This window comes from Pongo abelii, chromosome 9 (genome assembly GCF_028885655.2).
Source record: "Pongo abelii isolate AG06213 chromosome 9, NHGRI_mPonAbe1-v2.0_pri, whole genome shotgun sequence".
Lineage (NCBI taxonomy): Eukaryota > Metazoa > Chordata > Mammalia > Primates > Hominidae > Pongo > Pongo abelii.
The window spans coordinates 7,803,646-7,816,862 of record NC_071994.2 but is presented as its reverse complement, the minus strand read 5'-3'; the positions used below and the strand labels follow the sequence as shown (position 1 = coordinate 7,816,862).

The 13,217-nt window shown below is 64.0% G+C and overlaps 2 protein-coding genes across 9 annotated transcripts in view; one reads left to right on the top strand and one right to left on the bottom strand.

Moving 5' to 3' along the window:
• Positions 1 to 526: 526 nt before the first annotated feature.
• The window catches only part of PC (pyruvate carboxylase), a 112,008-nt gene continuing 99,317 nt past the window's right edge, over positions 527 to 13,217 (bottom strand). For all 7 annotated transcript variants that reach the window (XM_063728059.1, XM_024255592.3, XM_054525562.2 and 4 more), the window contains 11 exons: positions 5,239 to 5,383; positions 4,726 to 4,815; positions 4,418 to 4,639; positions 3,781 to 3,937; positions 3,040 to 3,280; positions 2,676 to 2,925; positions 2,222 to 2,466; positions 1,940 to 2,119; positions 1,614 to 1,862; positions 1,233 to 1,373; positions 527 to 1,149 (listed from right to left, as the gene is read on the bottom strand). In XM_063728059.1, coding sequence (XP_063584129.1) covers positions 901 to 1,149; positions 1,233 to 1,373; positions 1,614 to 1,862; positions 1,940 to 2,119; positions 2,222 to 2,466; positions 2,676 to 2,925; positions 3,040 to 3,280; positions 3,781 to 3,937; positions 4,418 to 4,639; positions 4,726 to 4,815; positions 5,239 to 5,383 — 2,169 coding nt within the window. In that variant the 3' untranslated portion in view covers positions 527 to 900. The remainder of the gene's footprint in view (positions 1,150 to 1,232; positions 1,374 to 1,613; positions 1,863 to 1,939; positions 2,120 to 2,221; positions 2,467 to 2,675; positions 2,926 to 3,039; positions 3,281 to 3,780; positions 3,938 to 4,417; positions 4,640 to 4,725; positions 4,816 to 5,238; positions 5,384 to 13,217) is intronic.
• On the top strand, positions 8,466 to 12,484 carry LRFN4 (leucine rich repeat and fibronectin type III domain containing 4). 2 transcript variants are annotated; one of them, XM_002821456.5, is made up of 3 exons: positions 8,466 to 9,307; positions 9,746 to 11,104; positions 11,645 to 12,484. In XM_002821456.5, the coding sequence occupies exons 2-3, from the start codon at positions 9,756 to 9,758 to the stop codon at positions 12,201 to 12,203; spliced, it is 1,908 nt and encodes a 635-aa protein (XP_002821502.1). In that variant the 5' UTR covers positions 8,466 to 9,307; positions 9,746 to 9,755; the 3' UTR covers positions 12,204 to 12,484. The 2 variants fall into 2 exon arrangements, with proteins under 2 accessions (XP_002821502.1, XP_063584131.1); XM_063728061.1 differs by having other exon boundaries at positions 9,524 to 11,104.

Genomic DNA, 13,217 nt, shown 5'->3' with positions numbered 1-13,217 from the left:
CATTCTCACATCCAGAGCACACACAAGACTGCCGGATCACCATTCCCGAGGGTCTCACCCACTGCCCAGAAGGTGGTACTACCTGCTTGCATTTACCTGCTAACTGAGGTGGGACGCTGGCCTTGGGTTTTAGAAAATAAAGCAGCGGGGCTGGGAGGCGAGTCTGCCAACGGCCTGGGTTTCATCTCTCTCTCTTACTACTTGTGGAGTCCTGGACAAATTATTTAATCTTCCTGTGACTTGATTTCTGTGTCCATAAGAGGATGAAGATTAATTCCCTGTGTTAATAGGTGTTAAATACTTAGAACAGGCCCCACCCCTCAAGCAAGTTCAGTACTACAAGTCCTGTTTGGGGAGTATACACAGTAGGCATCCAATAGTGACTTTAAACAGGGCCACGATGGTCATCCTCACTACCCTCTGAGGAGGACGACACAACTGACCTGCCCACCCATGGGGAGCTTGAACGGCAGCCCTCCACTGCCGAGTGGTGCAGGCTGGGGGCTGCACAGGATCCAGCATGGAGGACAGGGGAAAGCCAGCTTTATTGCGCAAACTTCCCAGGACCTGGGACATCTTAGATCTCCCCTTCCCCCAGGAGATAGGACCCCTAAACCTCCCCCGGGTCCTAGGACCACCTGACCCACCACTTGTAGTCTCCAGTGAGGAGGGGACCCTTATTTGGCAAGAGATGAACATGTGAGCAGCTGTCCGCCGGAGGAAAGGACGATGGCTGAAAGGAATGAGCCGCCGCAGGCGGTGTCTCTCCTGTCCAGCTGTGGACAGGACCTCCACGGCCCGGCCTTCCTGGCCTCGGGCACTGGCTGGCCTGGGCCTGCCGTGGCAGCACAGCTTCTGTTGGAGGCTTGGGGATGGCCAGGCTGCCAGTCTGGGGCAAGATCACTCAATCTCCAGGATGAGGTCGTCACCTTCCAGTGTCATGTCCTTGGTCACATGAACCTTGCGGACAGTACCCTCCATGGGTGAGGTCACCACAGTCTCCATCTTCATGGCACTGAGCACACACAGGGGCTGGCCCTTGGCCACCTTGGCCCCTGCCGCCACTTTGATGTCTATCACCTTCCCGGGCATGGGCGCCCCGATCTGGCCCTTCACGTCCTTCAGGGCCTTGGGGTGGAAGTGCATCTCCTGAAGACACGGGGCAGAGGGGACGTGAGATCCTGGGCCCAGCCAAGCCCCACCGCCCGGCTGGCCCTTGGGGGAGACAATACCTTCATGGCCTGGGTGTCCTTGACCAAGATGGACCGCAGCTGCCCGTTGAGCTCAAAGAAGACCTGCCTCTGGCCGGCCCGGTTCAGGTCGCTCACGGCCAGGGCTTTGATGTGCAGTGTCTTGCCCCGCTCCAGCTCCACCTGCAGGGAGGGTGTGCAGACTCAGAGCTGGACGCCAAGGTGGGAGAGCAGTCCCCCGGCCCTGGCCGTAGGAAGTCCCCACACTGGGCCTTGGCTCCTCATTCCTAAAGGCCTAGCTCCCGGTCTCAAGGGTCCTTTCTGCTCCCAAAGCTTGCGAGGCTGGGTGACAGCCAAGCTAAACTCCAGAGCTCTGGGGCAGGGGGCCAGGGTGGAGTATGGAGAAGCGCCAGAGCCACTGACCTCAAACTCCTCTGCGATCTTGGGTCCCTGCAGGAAGAGGCGAGTATTCAGGCTATCCAGGGGGCCAAAGGTGGCAGTGAAGTCCTTGAAGTGGGCAAACACATCGGGGTACATAGCTGCTGAGAGCACATCTTCCGGCGTCACCTCCTCCCCATGCCGGTCTACCAGCTCCTTCTCCAGTGCCTGCAGATCCAGGGGAGGGAGGGAGGCTCCGGGCCGCCCCTCCACCCTCGGCAGGTCCTTCAGTACCTGGGGAGCAAAGCGGAGGATCAGTCCCAAGTCCTGCATCCAGCCCCCACCCTCACACCATGCTGGGCCTTCCCTACCTTAGAGCGAAAGGGTTCGGGGAACCCCCCATGGGGGACACCGATGTAGCCCTGCAGGAACTCCACCACGGAGCGGGGGAAGGACAGCTCTTCCGCCTGAGCTTCGGCCTCTGCCCGGCTCAATCCATTCTGCACCATAAACTGGGCCAGGTCCCCCACGATCTTGGAGGAGGGCGTCACCTGAGGAGAAGGCCCTGGAGGTTAGGGTGCCAGGCACCTCAAGGAGGCCAGCGGCAGGTGCATGCAGGGCTGGGTCAGGTAGGAGCGCTGAGCTGAGCTCACCTTGATGAGATCGCCCAGCATCTGGTTGGCCTCCACGTAGGCCTTCTTGACCTCCTTGAACTTGGAGCCGAGCCCCATGCTGTGGGCCTGGAAGTGCAGGTTGGTGTACTGGCCCCCTGGGATCTCATTTTCATACACGTCCGAGTTGCCAGACTTCATGGTGGCCGTGCAGTCGAAGGCCGCGTACAGTCCCCGAGCCCCCTCCCAGTACTCACTGTAGTCAAACACGCACTCCATGGGCACCTCTGCAGGGAGGCCAGAGTCAGAGGAGGCCTTAGAAATGTGTGACTCCTCCGGGACCCAGGGCTAGCTCAGGTCCCATGTCTGACTCAGGTGACAGAAGGCGGCAAGGCCAGAGCAGGGCATCTGGATCCTACGCAGGTCCAACACTACTGGGACTGGTGGTGTTTGCGGCTTTGAGAGGGGTGTGGCCACGGGCTGCTGTTCTTCCTACCTGTGTCCAGGGGAGTCCCTCTGGTACAGGCCACCAGGGCCCCCATGCTGGGCTGTGAAGTCATCCCAGACATGGAATCGGCTGCCACATCCACCACATCAGCTCCAGCCTGGGCACAGGCCAGCATGGCTGCCACGCCTGCCCCTGACGTGTCGTGGGTGTGGATGTGCAGTGGGAGGTCGGGGAAGCGGTCCCGGAGGGAGCTGACCAGCATGGTGCAGGCCGTGGGCTTCAGCAGCCCGGCCATGTCCTGGGGGAAGTGGGAGAGAGAGAGAGAGATGGTAGACGGGGCAGGATGTGTGCCTGTGGGTGGTGGGGACATGGCCAGGGCAGAGAGGGAGGGATGGACAAGTGGCCCAGGCACCTTGATGCACAGGATGTGGGTGCCAGCTCGCACCAGCTCCTCGGCCAAGCCCATGTAGTACTGCAGTGAGTACTTGGTGCGGCTGGGGTCGGCCACGTCGCCTGTGTATGAAATGGCAGCCTCCACCACGCCTCCGGCACTTCCTGCCGCCTCCATGCCCAGCAGCATGTTGGGCAAGTAGTTGAGGGAGTCAAACACGCGGAAGACATCCATGCCATTCTCCTTGGCCACTTCACAGAACCTGCGAGGGTGAGAGAGCCCAGGGCTGAGCCCCACCCCACCTCCCTCTGAACAGTCTTCCCTCCGGACCCACTCTACTGCCCCCGGAGAATGAGATCTGAGGATCTGGCCTGGCAGGGGGTGTGGCATCCACCGGCGGGGGTGGCCACACAAGTGTGGACCAGGCCCTGGAGGATCAGCTAGGCCAGTGGCAGGCTGTGGAAGAGGGTACTGAGCAAGGAGTCCTGAGGCCTGGGTTCCAATCCCAGCCCTGCACCGAGTGACCCAGGCAAGTCTCAGGCCTTCCACTGCCCCAGGAGTGAGGGAGTAATTTAGAAGCCTGTCCGGTTCTGCAACTCCCATCCTACACTTCTCGATATTTCCAAACAGCAGCCCCTGCTGCGTGTGGCCACAGAGAGACTTGGTGTCAGGCCGACTGTGGAGAACAGAGGCCATCACGACGTGGCTCGGTACCCTCTGGGCCACACCAGGTAGCGTCTGCCCACCCCACCCCAGGCTCACTTGAAGACCACGTTGTCTGGGTAGTTGGTGTAGCCCACGGCATTGGCCCCCCGCAGCAGCATCTGGAAAGGGATGTTGGGGATGAGCTCCCGGAGCTCCTGCAGCCGCCGCCAGGGGCACTCATACAGGAAGCGCATGGCGACATCAAACGTGGCTCCTGCACAGGAACCGAGAGGCCCAGATCAGCTCTGCGTGTCTGGGGAACTCCACCAGGCCTTGGAGCCAGCTCTGCAGCCTGCTAGCTACAGTCCTGCTCATCTTCGCTGTGCCTGTGTTCCCTGCTCCAACCCCCACAGATTTTTCCCTTGTCTGATCTCTAAGGGGGAGACCAGGCTCATTTGTGTCCCTTCTATGCCCCCTTTATAATCCCGTCTTCTCCTCTACGTCTCTGTGCTATAATTAATAGACAGGTGTCTCCTCCTGACCCTGGGCCTCCCAGGATGCACCTGGTCTCAGCTCTGCAACCTCGTGCCAGCACCAGGCCTGGACGGAGAGGGCGCTGTGCCTTCTGCAGTCCTTCCTCTTTGGTGTTCTTCGTGTTAACGTCTCTAGCTTGTCCCCAGTAGCCTAAGCCTGTGGGACTGGCCACAGAGTGGGCGCCCATTCCTGCCAGACGCTGCGCAGCATGCCAGCCTACCTCCCCAGTTCTCCATGCTGAAGAGCTTGCTGAAGTTGTGGGCAACATAGGGGGCGATCTTTTTGAGATCGTGGGTGCGCACACGAGTGGCCAGCAGTGACTGGTGGGCGTCCCTGAAGGTCGTGTCCATCAGCAGCAGCCCCGGGTGGTTCCGCACAGCTCGAGCAAAGCCCTCAGGCCCCTCTCGCAGCAGGATGTCTCTGAAACCAGCCGGGGGCGGGCCTAGGGTAGACAGGGGCATTGGTGCCCATTCTGCAGGCGGCAACCTCCTGTCTCCCCCATGAGTTGACAGAATGGATCTCACCTACCTATGGGCACTGCAGGGACAATGGGGTCCGTGGGGCTGGGGCTGGCCTTGACGGGAATCGGGGTGGTTGGGCCGTTCACCATGACATGGCCTGGGGAGAAAGCGGGCAGTGGGTCAGGGTGGGCTGGGCAGAGGCTGAGTCGAGGGCAGCAGTGACAGTGGCTGGGCTCAGGGACAGGGACACATCCCTCCAGGATCCCCGGGCTTCCAGCTGGCCCCTGTCCTCTCCAAAGCCAGGGCCTCCTGGGTACAGGCAGTGGGGACCTCTTGAGGGCCACGCGGATGGAAAGGTGGGGTCTCTCAGATCAGGAGCAAGGAGAGTGGTGAATGGGAGGGTGCAGGACAAGAGGATGCAGGGCCAGAATGAGGGCAGGGGTGAGGGGCAGGGGGCACTAAGAAGTTCTTTGGTCACGGGGAGTGGCAAGGAGGCAGGAGCAAGGGATAGGGCAGGGCAGGGCGGGGCAGGGGGCAGGGGGCAGGAGGCAGGGCAGGGCAGGGCAGTCTCGGGCCAGACCGAGGTAGTGCAACAGCTTTTGGGCCCGGTTCTGCGCAGGCCGCAGCTGGAACAGCTCTGGGTTCTCGTCGATGAACTGGGTGTCCACGGTGCCTGCCAGGAACTGCTGGTTGTTGAGCACATTCTGCAGGAAGGCGATGTTGGTCTGCAGGACAGAGGCGGGTGGGAGGGCGTCACCATGCAGCACAGGCAGGGAAGGGAGAGGAGAAAAGGCTGAAAGAGAAAAGGCTGAAGGTGCTGCCCTGGGCCAGCACAGCTTCTGGGCCTCCCTGCAGAGGGGCACTTCCCCGTCCCTCAGCCCTCCCCTCACTCCGGCAGAGCCCCCTAAGCTGTCACGGGCTGGGCCTGCTCCCTCCATACTTGTTTACATCAAAGCATGTGCTGAAGGCCACCCCTCCTGCCTCCCCGAAGCCTAGAACAGGGCTCAGCCTTTTTCTCCAGCCGCGTGGCCCACAGCAGTCACCCTTGCCCCCGTCCACGCTTCCCGAAAGAGGGCCTTGACCGCAACAGACCACACTCTGGCACTCTCACTAAGTCACTCCTCCCAGCTGAGTCCAGCAGGCACGCTCCCGCCTTGCTGCTCGTTCCCTGGGCTTCCAAGCCATCTGGCTCTCCTGTCCTCTTCCTCCCCAGCTCCTCACACACCACACGCTCCCCAGGAGGCCCCGTCCCACGGCTGCGGCGCCAGTGACAGGCTCTGCCTCCAGGGCAAGACCCAGAGGTGCAACTGCCTCCCGGGCCTTTCCTTGTTCACCCCTCGTGTAAGTTCGGCAAGTCCAGGGCCAGCTTCCTGCCTGCGCACCCAGTCCTCCTGTGCCCAGTGGGTGCCCCACTGTCCCCCCAGTTACCAAAACCTGCATCCCATCACCCTCACCACCCACTCCTCCCATGTCACTGGTCCAGCCAGAGGATTCGACCGCGGCCATTTTGGGACCTTGTGACCTCTTCTGCATCTGCAGGCCACGCCCTCCACCGCCTTCCTCATTGCGGCCACCTCCAGCCACATCAAACTTGCCTCGCGCTCCACACCTTCGCACCTGCCTGGGAAGCTCTCCCTGAACTTCTCAAGGGCCTTCGCCCTGTCCTCACCCCCTCGGCAGAGCTGATGCTCCCCTTTCCAGCAGTCCCCTGAGGAACCCACTGTGGGCAAGCGCACCCGTCGGCTTCATCCTCTGCTTGTCTGCCTGGGAACCCTTGGGGGCAGGTGCTGCCTGAGGCATGTGTCAGTGTGCTTTGTGCACAGGAGCCCTCGGTTCCACTCATTAAATGCCTGGGTGACAACATGAGGCTGGGCCAGGGCGAGTATGACTTAAACGGCCACATGGGGACATGCGGGCCAGCACTGTGGGAGGTGCTCCAAGACCTGTGAAAGCATGGCCTGTGGCCGTGTAGCGACAGCCCTGGCTTCCACCGCGGAGAAAACACCTCCATGTGTCACTTATTTATGATCCCTGTCGGCACCTTCAGCAGGGACTCAAGGCCACCCGGACCTCCCTGAGCTCGCCCTCCCTCCTGGGCTCCTATAACCTGGAGGCCTGGACAGGAAAGGTGCCTCCCCCACCAGCCTGTCAGGTGCTCACCACAGAGTGGGGCCCCGCCAGCAGTGCTGTGCCTGTCTGCCCCTGAGCCTCGCCCCTGCCTCTCCTGAAGAGATGCTGACATTTCACCTGGGCCAAGGCATGGCACTGGAGAAGGGAGACAGCTAATGAAACCATCCAAAGAGCCCCGAGCACGCAGGGTGAGAAGGACCCTTGGAGGCCTTTGCCCTGTCCTCACACCCTCGGCAGAGCTGATGCTCACCTTTCCCGCAGGCCCCTGAGGAACCCGCACGAGCACGGCTGAGCGCAAACCCGCACTGTTGCTGGGACCCTTGCGTTCACAGACACATGCTGAAGGTCATAACCGTTCTGCATCACCAAGTCACGTGGAGGGTCCCCACTGAGTCTCCCCTTTGTGATTGTCGGGTTGCCCATCCTCTCCTCCATACTGTAAGCTCTGTGGGGGCAGGAACCAGGCCCATCTGCTTCCTGATGAACCCAGCTCCCAGCACTGGGTGGCCATGGTGGACGCTGGTAAACATCTATATTTACAGTGAATGAAAACTTTTTTTTTTTTTTGAGACAAAGTGTGTCGCCCAGGCTGGAATGCAGTGGCGCAATCTCAGCTCACTGCAACCTCTGGCTCCCTGGTTCATGCGATTCTCATGCCTCAACCCTACAGACGTGCACTACCACACCCGGCTAATTTTTGTATTTTTAATAGAGACGGGGTTTCGCCATGTTGGCCAGGCTGGTCTGGAACTCCTGGCCTCAAGTGATCCACTCGCCTCGGCCTCCAAAACTGCTGGGATTACAGGCATGAGCCACTGTGCCGGGTGGAAAACATTTTTGACGGGGAGAAGAGGAACAACAACATAGCTGGTGCCACTGCACATCAGAGTTGACCTGCACCAGGACTGAATCCCCCTCATTTTACAAACGCCACAGCTGAGGCCCAGTGAGCGGTGATAGGATGGCTTCTGGCTGCCCGTAAGCCCCTCACAAGCTGCAGCTGTCCTCCCCCTCTCGCCCCTAGGAAATGCTTAAGTATGTACCATCCAACTCTCCTGGCCTACAGGAGGAACTTGTTCTCAGTGGTCAGATAACGTGCCCAGGACTACACTGTTGTGCCGGCAGGATCAGAATTCCAATCTTGGGTTTCCCCGAGTTTCCTGCCACCTGGCCCATGGGGATCAGGGCTGGAGGGAGAACGAGGATGGCTGAGGTTTAGGTGGCTTAAGGACCAGGAGACACGGGGAGGTGGTGACTTCCTCTGTTTCCCAACTGGGCAGACCACTGGTGGTGGCGGGCACAGCTGGAAGGAAACCAGGCTCGCCGAGCCACCCAAGCCCCACCTTTCTCAACCAGGAAGCAAGGAACCTCCCCCACCTCACGCCGGGAACCCTTTCTCTGAGCCGAGCTGGTTCCGAGCCGCTCTTCCAGGGAAATGGCCCGGCGGCGACAGAGCGGGAGGGAGGGGCCGCAGGCGCTGAGAGGACGCACAGCTTCCCACTGCGTGCCCCCGGCGGTTGGGAAGCCGCGCCGCGCAGACCAATCCGGCCCGAGGCGGAGGCCGGTTGGCTCCGGAACGCCTGGCCGGCGGGGCGGGCGAGGCAGCTGGGGAGGGAGGGAGAGGCAGCGGGGACAGGGCGGGGCGGCGGGGGCGGGGCGTCTGCCCGGAGGCCGAGCCCTCTCGGCCCCACCCCTCAGCAGCCCTGCCAGGGGCGCCGCCCCAGCCCCCCCATGGCCGAACCCCGTGCCGGTTGGGGACCCTCCACGTGACTCGGTGATGCAGAACGGTTATGACCTTCAGCGTGTGTCTGTGAACGCAAGGGTCCCAGCAACAGTGCGGGTTTGCGCTCGGCCCTGCCCGTGGGTGCAGGGACGTGTGGGTGTGTGGGCATGTGTGGGTGTGTTGGGGAGGGTGCCCAGCGACATGTGACAAAGACGCCCGTCTCCGGGAGATGGTGAAGGGGCCCGCGAGCAGGCGCTTTGTCTGGCTGTCTGCAGAGTGAGGTTCGCGCCGCGGCGGCGGGCGCCCGTGCGGTGCAGGATGCCGGGGCGCCAGGGTGGCCGGGGGCGCGCGCGCCTGTGCCAGGGTGAGTGCGCTGCGGCAGCGCTGGGGGACAGCGCGGCGGGCCCGCGCCGGCCCGGGCCTCGGGTGTGACTTGGCGCCACCCGTGGGCGCTGCAGCGGCAGCGTGTCCCCGTGACCTCAGGAGCCGACCTGGGCCCGGGTGGATCCCCGCGCGCCCCTCCCCGTCCGCCCTCCACGTGCGTGTCCGCGGCGCGCGCGCCCGCCGGCGCGCACCCGCTCGCCTGTCGCCGCCGCCACCGCGAACCGCGCCGGGAAAAGGTGCCGGGAACCGAGCGAGCCGGGGCCGCGGGCCCGAGCGCCATGGGCCCGAGGGTGGGCGGCGGGCGGCCGGTCATCCCCGGGCCTCGCCCCCGCGGGAGAGCGGCCAGGAGTCGGCGGGGGCCGGCCGGGCTCGCAGGGAGGCCGGCCCGCGCCCCCTGAGCGACGGACACCAGGTGAGGGGGCCGCCGGGCGCAGCGCGGGGGCCGGCCAGGGAGGGGCCACGGACTCCACGGGAGGTTCGGGGGGCGCCTTCTCTGGCGGGGGAGGGTATGGCGCGGAGGGGGGAGGGGGCTGGCGATTCCTGGGGACGCCTGGGAAAGGAAGTTCCGGGACCCTCCCTGCTCTCGGTCCTCCTCCGCTTCCTGCCTCATGCCTCACCTTGTCCCCAGCGCCTGGACTCCCCCTTAACTGCTTGGGAAATGTGACCTTTGCTCTGGGGGGCCTGGCCCTGCAGGCCCCAGCCGTCCCTCATCTCTGGCGGCCCTCTTGGGCCTCTCACCCAGCCCCTCCCCGGGCCAGGCTCACAGAAGCTGGCTTCTGGGACTGTCCTGGGCTCAAGTGGGCACCTGCGCCAGCCCCACCTGTGCCTGGGCTGTGGCCCTTTCCTACAGGGCGCTCACCATGGCCCCGCCGCTCCTGCTGCTGCTGCTGGCCAGTGGAGCGGCCGCCTGCCCGCTGCCCTGCGTCTGCCAGAACCTGTCCGAGTCGCTCAGCACCCTCTGTGCCCACCGAGGCCTGCTGTTTGTGCCTCCCAACGTGGACCGGCGCACAGTGGAGCTGCGGCTGGCTGATAACTTCATCCAGGCCCTGGGGCCCCCTGACTTCCGCAACATGACGGGGCTGGTGGACCTGACACTGTCTCGCAATGCTATCACCCGCATTGGGGCCCGCGCCTTTGGGGACCTCGAGAGCCTGCGTTCCCTCCACCTTGACGGCAACAGGCTGGTGGAGCTGGGCACCGGCAGCCTTCGGGGCCCCGTCAACCTGCAGCACCTCATCCTCAGCGGCAACCAGCTGGGCCGCATCGCGCCGGGGGCCTTCGACGACTTTCTAGAGAGCCTGGAGGACCTGGACCTGTCCTACAACAACCTCCGGCAGGTGCCCTGGGCCGGCATCGGCGCCATGCCTGCCCTGCACACCCTCAACCTGGACCATAACCTCATTGACGCACTGCCCCCAGGCGCCTTCGCCCAGCTCGGTCAGCTCTCCCGCCTGGACCTCACCTCCAACCGCCTGGCCACGCTGGCTCCGGACCCGCTTTTCTCTCGTGGGCGTGATGCAGAGGCCTCTCCCGCCCCCCTGGTGCTGAGCTTCAGCGGGAACCCCCTGCACTGCAACTGTGAGCTGCTGTGGCTGCGGCGGCTGGCACGGCCGGACGACCTGGAGACCTGCGCCTCCCCGCCTGGCCTGGCTGGCCGCTACTTCTGGGCAGTGCCCGAGGGCGAGTTCTCCTGTGAGCCGCCCCTCATTGCCCGCCACACGCAGCGCCTCTGGGTGCTGGAAGGTCAGCGGGCCACGCTGCGGTGCCGGGCCCTGGGTGACCCCGCGCCTACCATGCACTGGGTCGGTCCTGACGACCGGTTGGTTGGCAACTCCTCCCGAGCCCGGGCTTTCCCCAACGGGACCTTAGAGATTGGGGTGACCGGCGCTGGGGACGCTGGGGGCTACACCTGCATCGCCACCAACCCTGCTGGTGAGGCCACGGCCCGAGTAGAACTGCGGGTGCTGGCCTTGCCCCATGGTGGGAACACCAGTGCCGAGGGGGGCCGCCCCGGGCCCTCGGACATCGCCGCCTCGGCTCGCACCGCTGCCGAGGGTGAGGGGACGCTGGAGTCTGAGCCAGCTGTGCAGGTGACAGAGGTGACCGCCACCTCAGGGCTGGTGAGCTGGGGTCCCGGGCGGCCAGCCGACCCAGTGTGGATGTTCCAAATCCAGTACAACAGCAGCGAGGATGAGACCCTCATCTACCGGTGAGGATGCGCGCCCCACACCCAGCTGCACTCCCGGCGCCCTTCCTCTACCCTCTGCTCCCCACAAGGCTTTGCTTCCACCCCTCCTCTCTCTGGGGCTGACACCCACTCCCCGACCATGCCTGCTGGACTCTTGGAGGAGCAGTGGCCTGGCCTGGCTGCCTGAGGGGGCTGGAGCTCAAGGGGCGGCAGGAGGACCCCACCCCATGAGATGTCCCAGGTGTCACTGAGCTGTGCAGGCCTCCCCAGCAGCAGGTGGCGGTTGGGTCTGTCTGAAGCACATGGCCCGCGCCCGCGTGTTATTTCTGCCTCTGCTGGTGCCATCCCCCCACCCCATCCCCCTCGCTTGCCTGGGTCCTGTGCCAGTGCACACACCTATCTCCTGGCCACACTCTCCAGCCCGTTCGCCTTCCTGAGTGAACCCAAGAGCACAAGTGGCCCCAGGGGGAGGGCTGTTTGGAGCTGGGAGCACGGGAGCGGGGAGGTGAGGATGGGGCTAGACCCCAGCCCCGGGCTCTGACCATCTGCCCTTGCCTGCAGGATCGTCCCAGCCTCCAGCCACCACTTCCTGCTGAAGCACCTGGTCCCTGGCACTGACTATGACCTCTGCCTGCTGGCCTTGTCACCGGCCGCTGGGCCCTCTGACCTCACGGCCACCAGGCTGCTGGGCTGTGCCCATTTCTCCACGCTGCCAGCCTCGCCCCTGTGCCACGCCCTGCAGGCCCACGTGCTGGGCGGGACCCTGACCGTGGCCGTGGGGGGTGTGCTGGTGGCTGCCTTACTGGTCTTCACTGTGGCCTTGCTGGTTCGGGGCCGGGGGGCCGGGAATGGCCGCCTCCCCCTCAAGCTCAGCCACGTCCAGTCCCAGACCAATGGAGGCCCCAGCCCCACACCCAAGGCCCACCCGCCGCGGAGCCCCCCGCCCCGGCCGCAGCGCAGCTGCTCCCTGGACCTGGGAGACGCCGGGTGCTACGGTTATGCCAGGCGCCTGGGAGGAGCCTGGGCCCGACGGAGCCACTCTGTGCATGGGGGGCTGCTCGGGGTGGGGTGCCGGGGAGTAGGAGGCAGCACCGAGCGGCTGGAAGAGAGTGTGGTGTGATGGACGGGCAGCTTCCTGTGTGCTCCAAGGGACGAGCCGCGTGGGGCAGAGGGCCCGGGGCGGCCGCCTGGCCTGGGAGTCCCTCCCTGGTTTTTATTCTCGGTACCTCAGGCTCCCCTGTGTACTTGGCGGGGCAGGGAGCCCTTTCCTTGGTTCTGGCCTCCAGACTAGGGTAAGGGGCAGGCCCCTCCAACAGGTGCTCACAGCCACCAAGGCAGGGGCTGCAGCCACCCATTGGGAGTCTTGTTTTTATTTATAATAAAATTGTTGGGGACACCTCAGTGCTAGTCTCTGGTGTTGTCTGGCTAGGTCCCCCGAGACGAGAGGACGGGACACGGGCCGCTGGTGGCACACAGACAAGGGCAGGGCTACCAGGCCCAGTGGGGGCAGCCAGAGCAGCCTGGGGCCTCCTGGCTTCCTGTCCACAGGGGCGGCCCAGGGCCACGGCCAAGGGCTGTGCCTGGTGTCTTCTGACCTGCAGGAGCATGGGCTTGGGCAGGCGGCCTCCCCTCGCCTGTAAGTGCAAAGAACACCCCTTCCTGCCAGGTGGCGACAGGACGCCGTATCCAGTGTAAAGCCTGGGGATCACGTGTGAGCACCTTCCTAATGGCGCTTCAGGGTCTGCGGGGCAGACACAGAACTGGAGTAAGCAACAGGAGGAGGTGGGGGATGGTACAGCCCTCTGGGAGAAGGGACCTGGGCTAAGCGTACAGTGAAAAGTCCTCATGGCTCCAGGTGCTGACAGCTGTGTCTGCACCTCCCAGGGCATCTTGTGGACTGGTAAAACGCCATCCCAAAGGGACTGGAAGGGCAGGGAACCCCACTACTCTGCCATCAGCCCGCGATCCTTTGGAACGTTCCTGTCAGAACTGTGGTCCGAGCAGGACGGCAGCTCCCAGCTCAGATGTGCTCTGGGCCTTCCTGGGAAGGTGGCCTTCACCCTCCCTTGCTGCAGGGAGGCAGCCGGATGGGCACGAGCCCTGCTTTTTCTGCTGGGACCCCTGGCCCAGCCCC

What these genes read in the sequence shown, in the direction of transcription:
- LRFN4 (XM_002821456.5), top strand. Translation starts at nt 9,756, where the DNA reads ATGGCCCCGCCGCTCCTGCTGCTGCTGCTGGCCAGTGGAGCGGCCGCC. An exon ending in GATGAGACCCTCATCTACCG is followed by an intron (nt 11,105 to 11,644) that starts GTGAGGATGCGC and finishes CCTTGCCTGCAG; the next exon opens with GATCGTCCCAGCCTCCAGCC.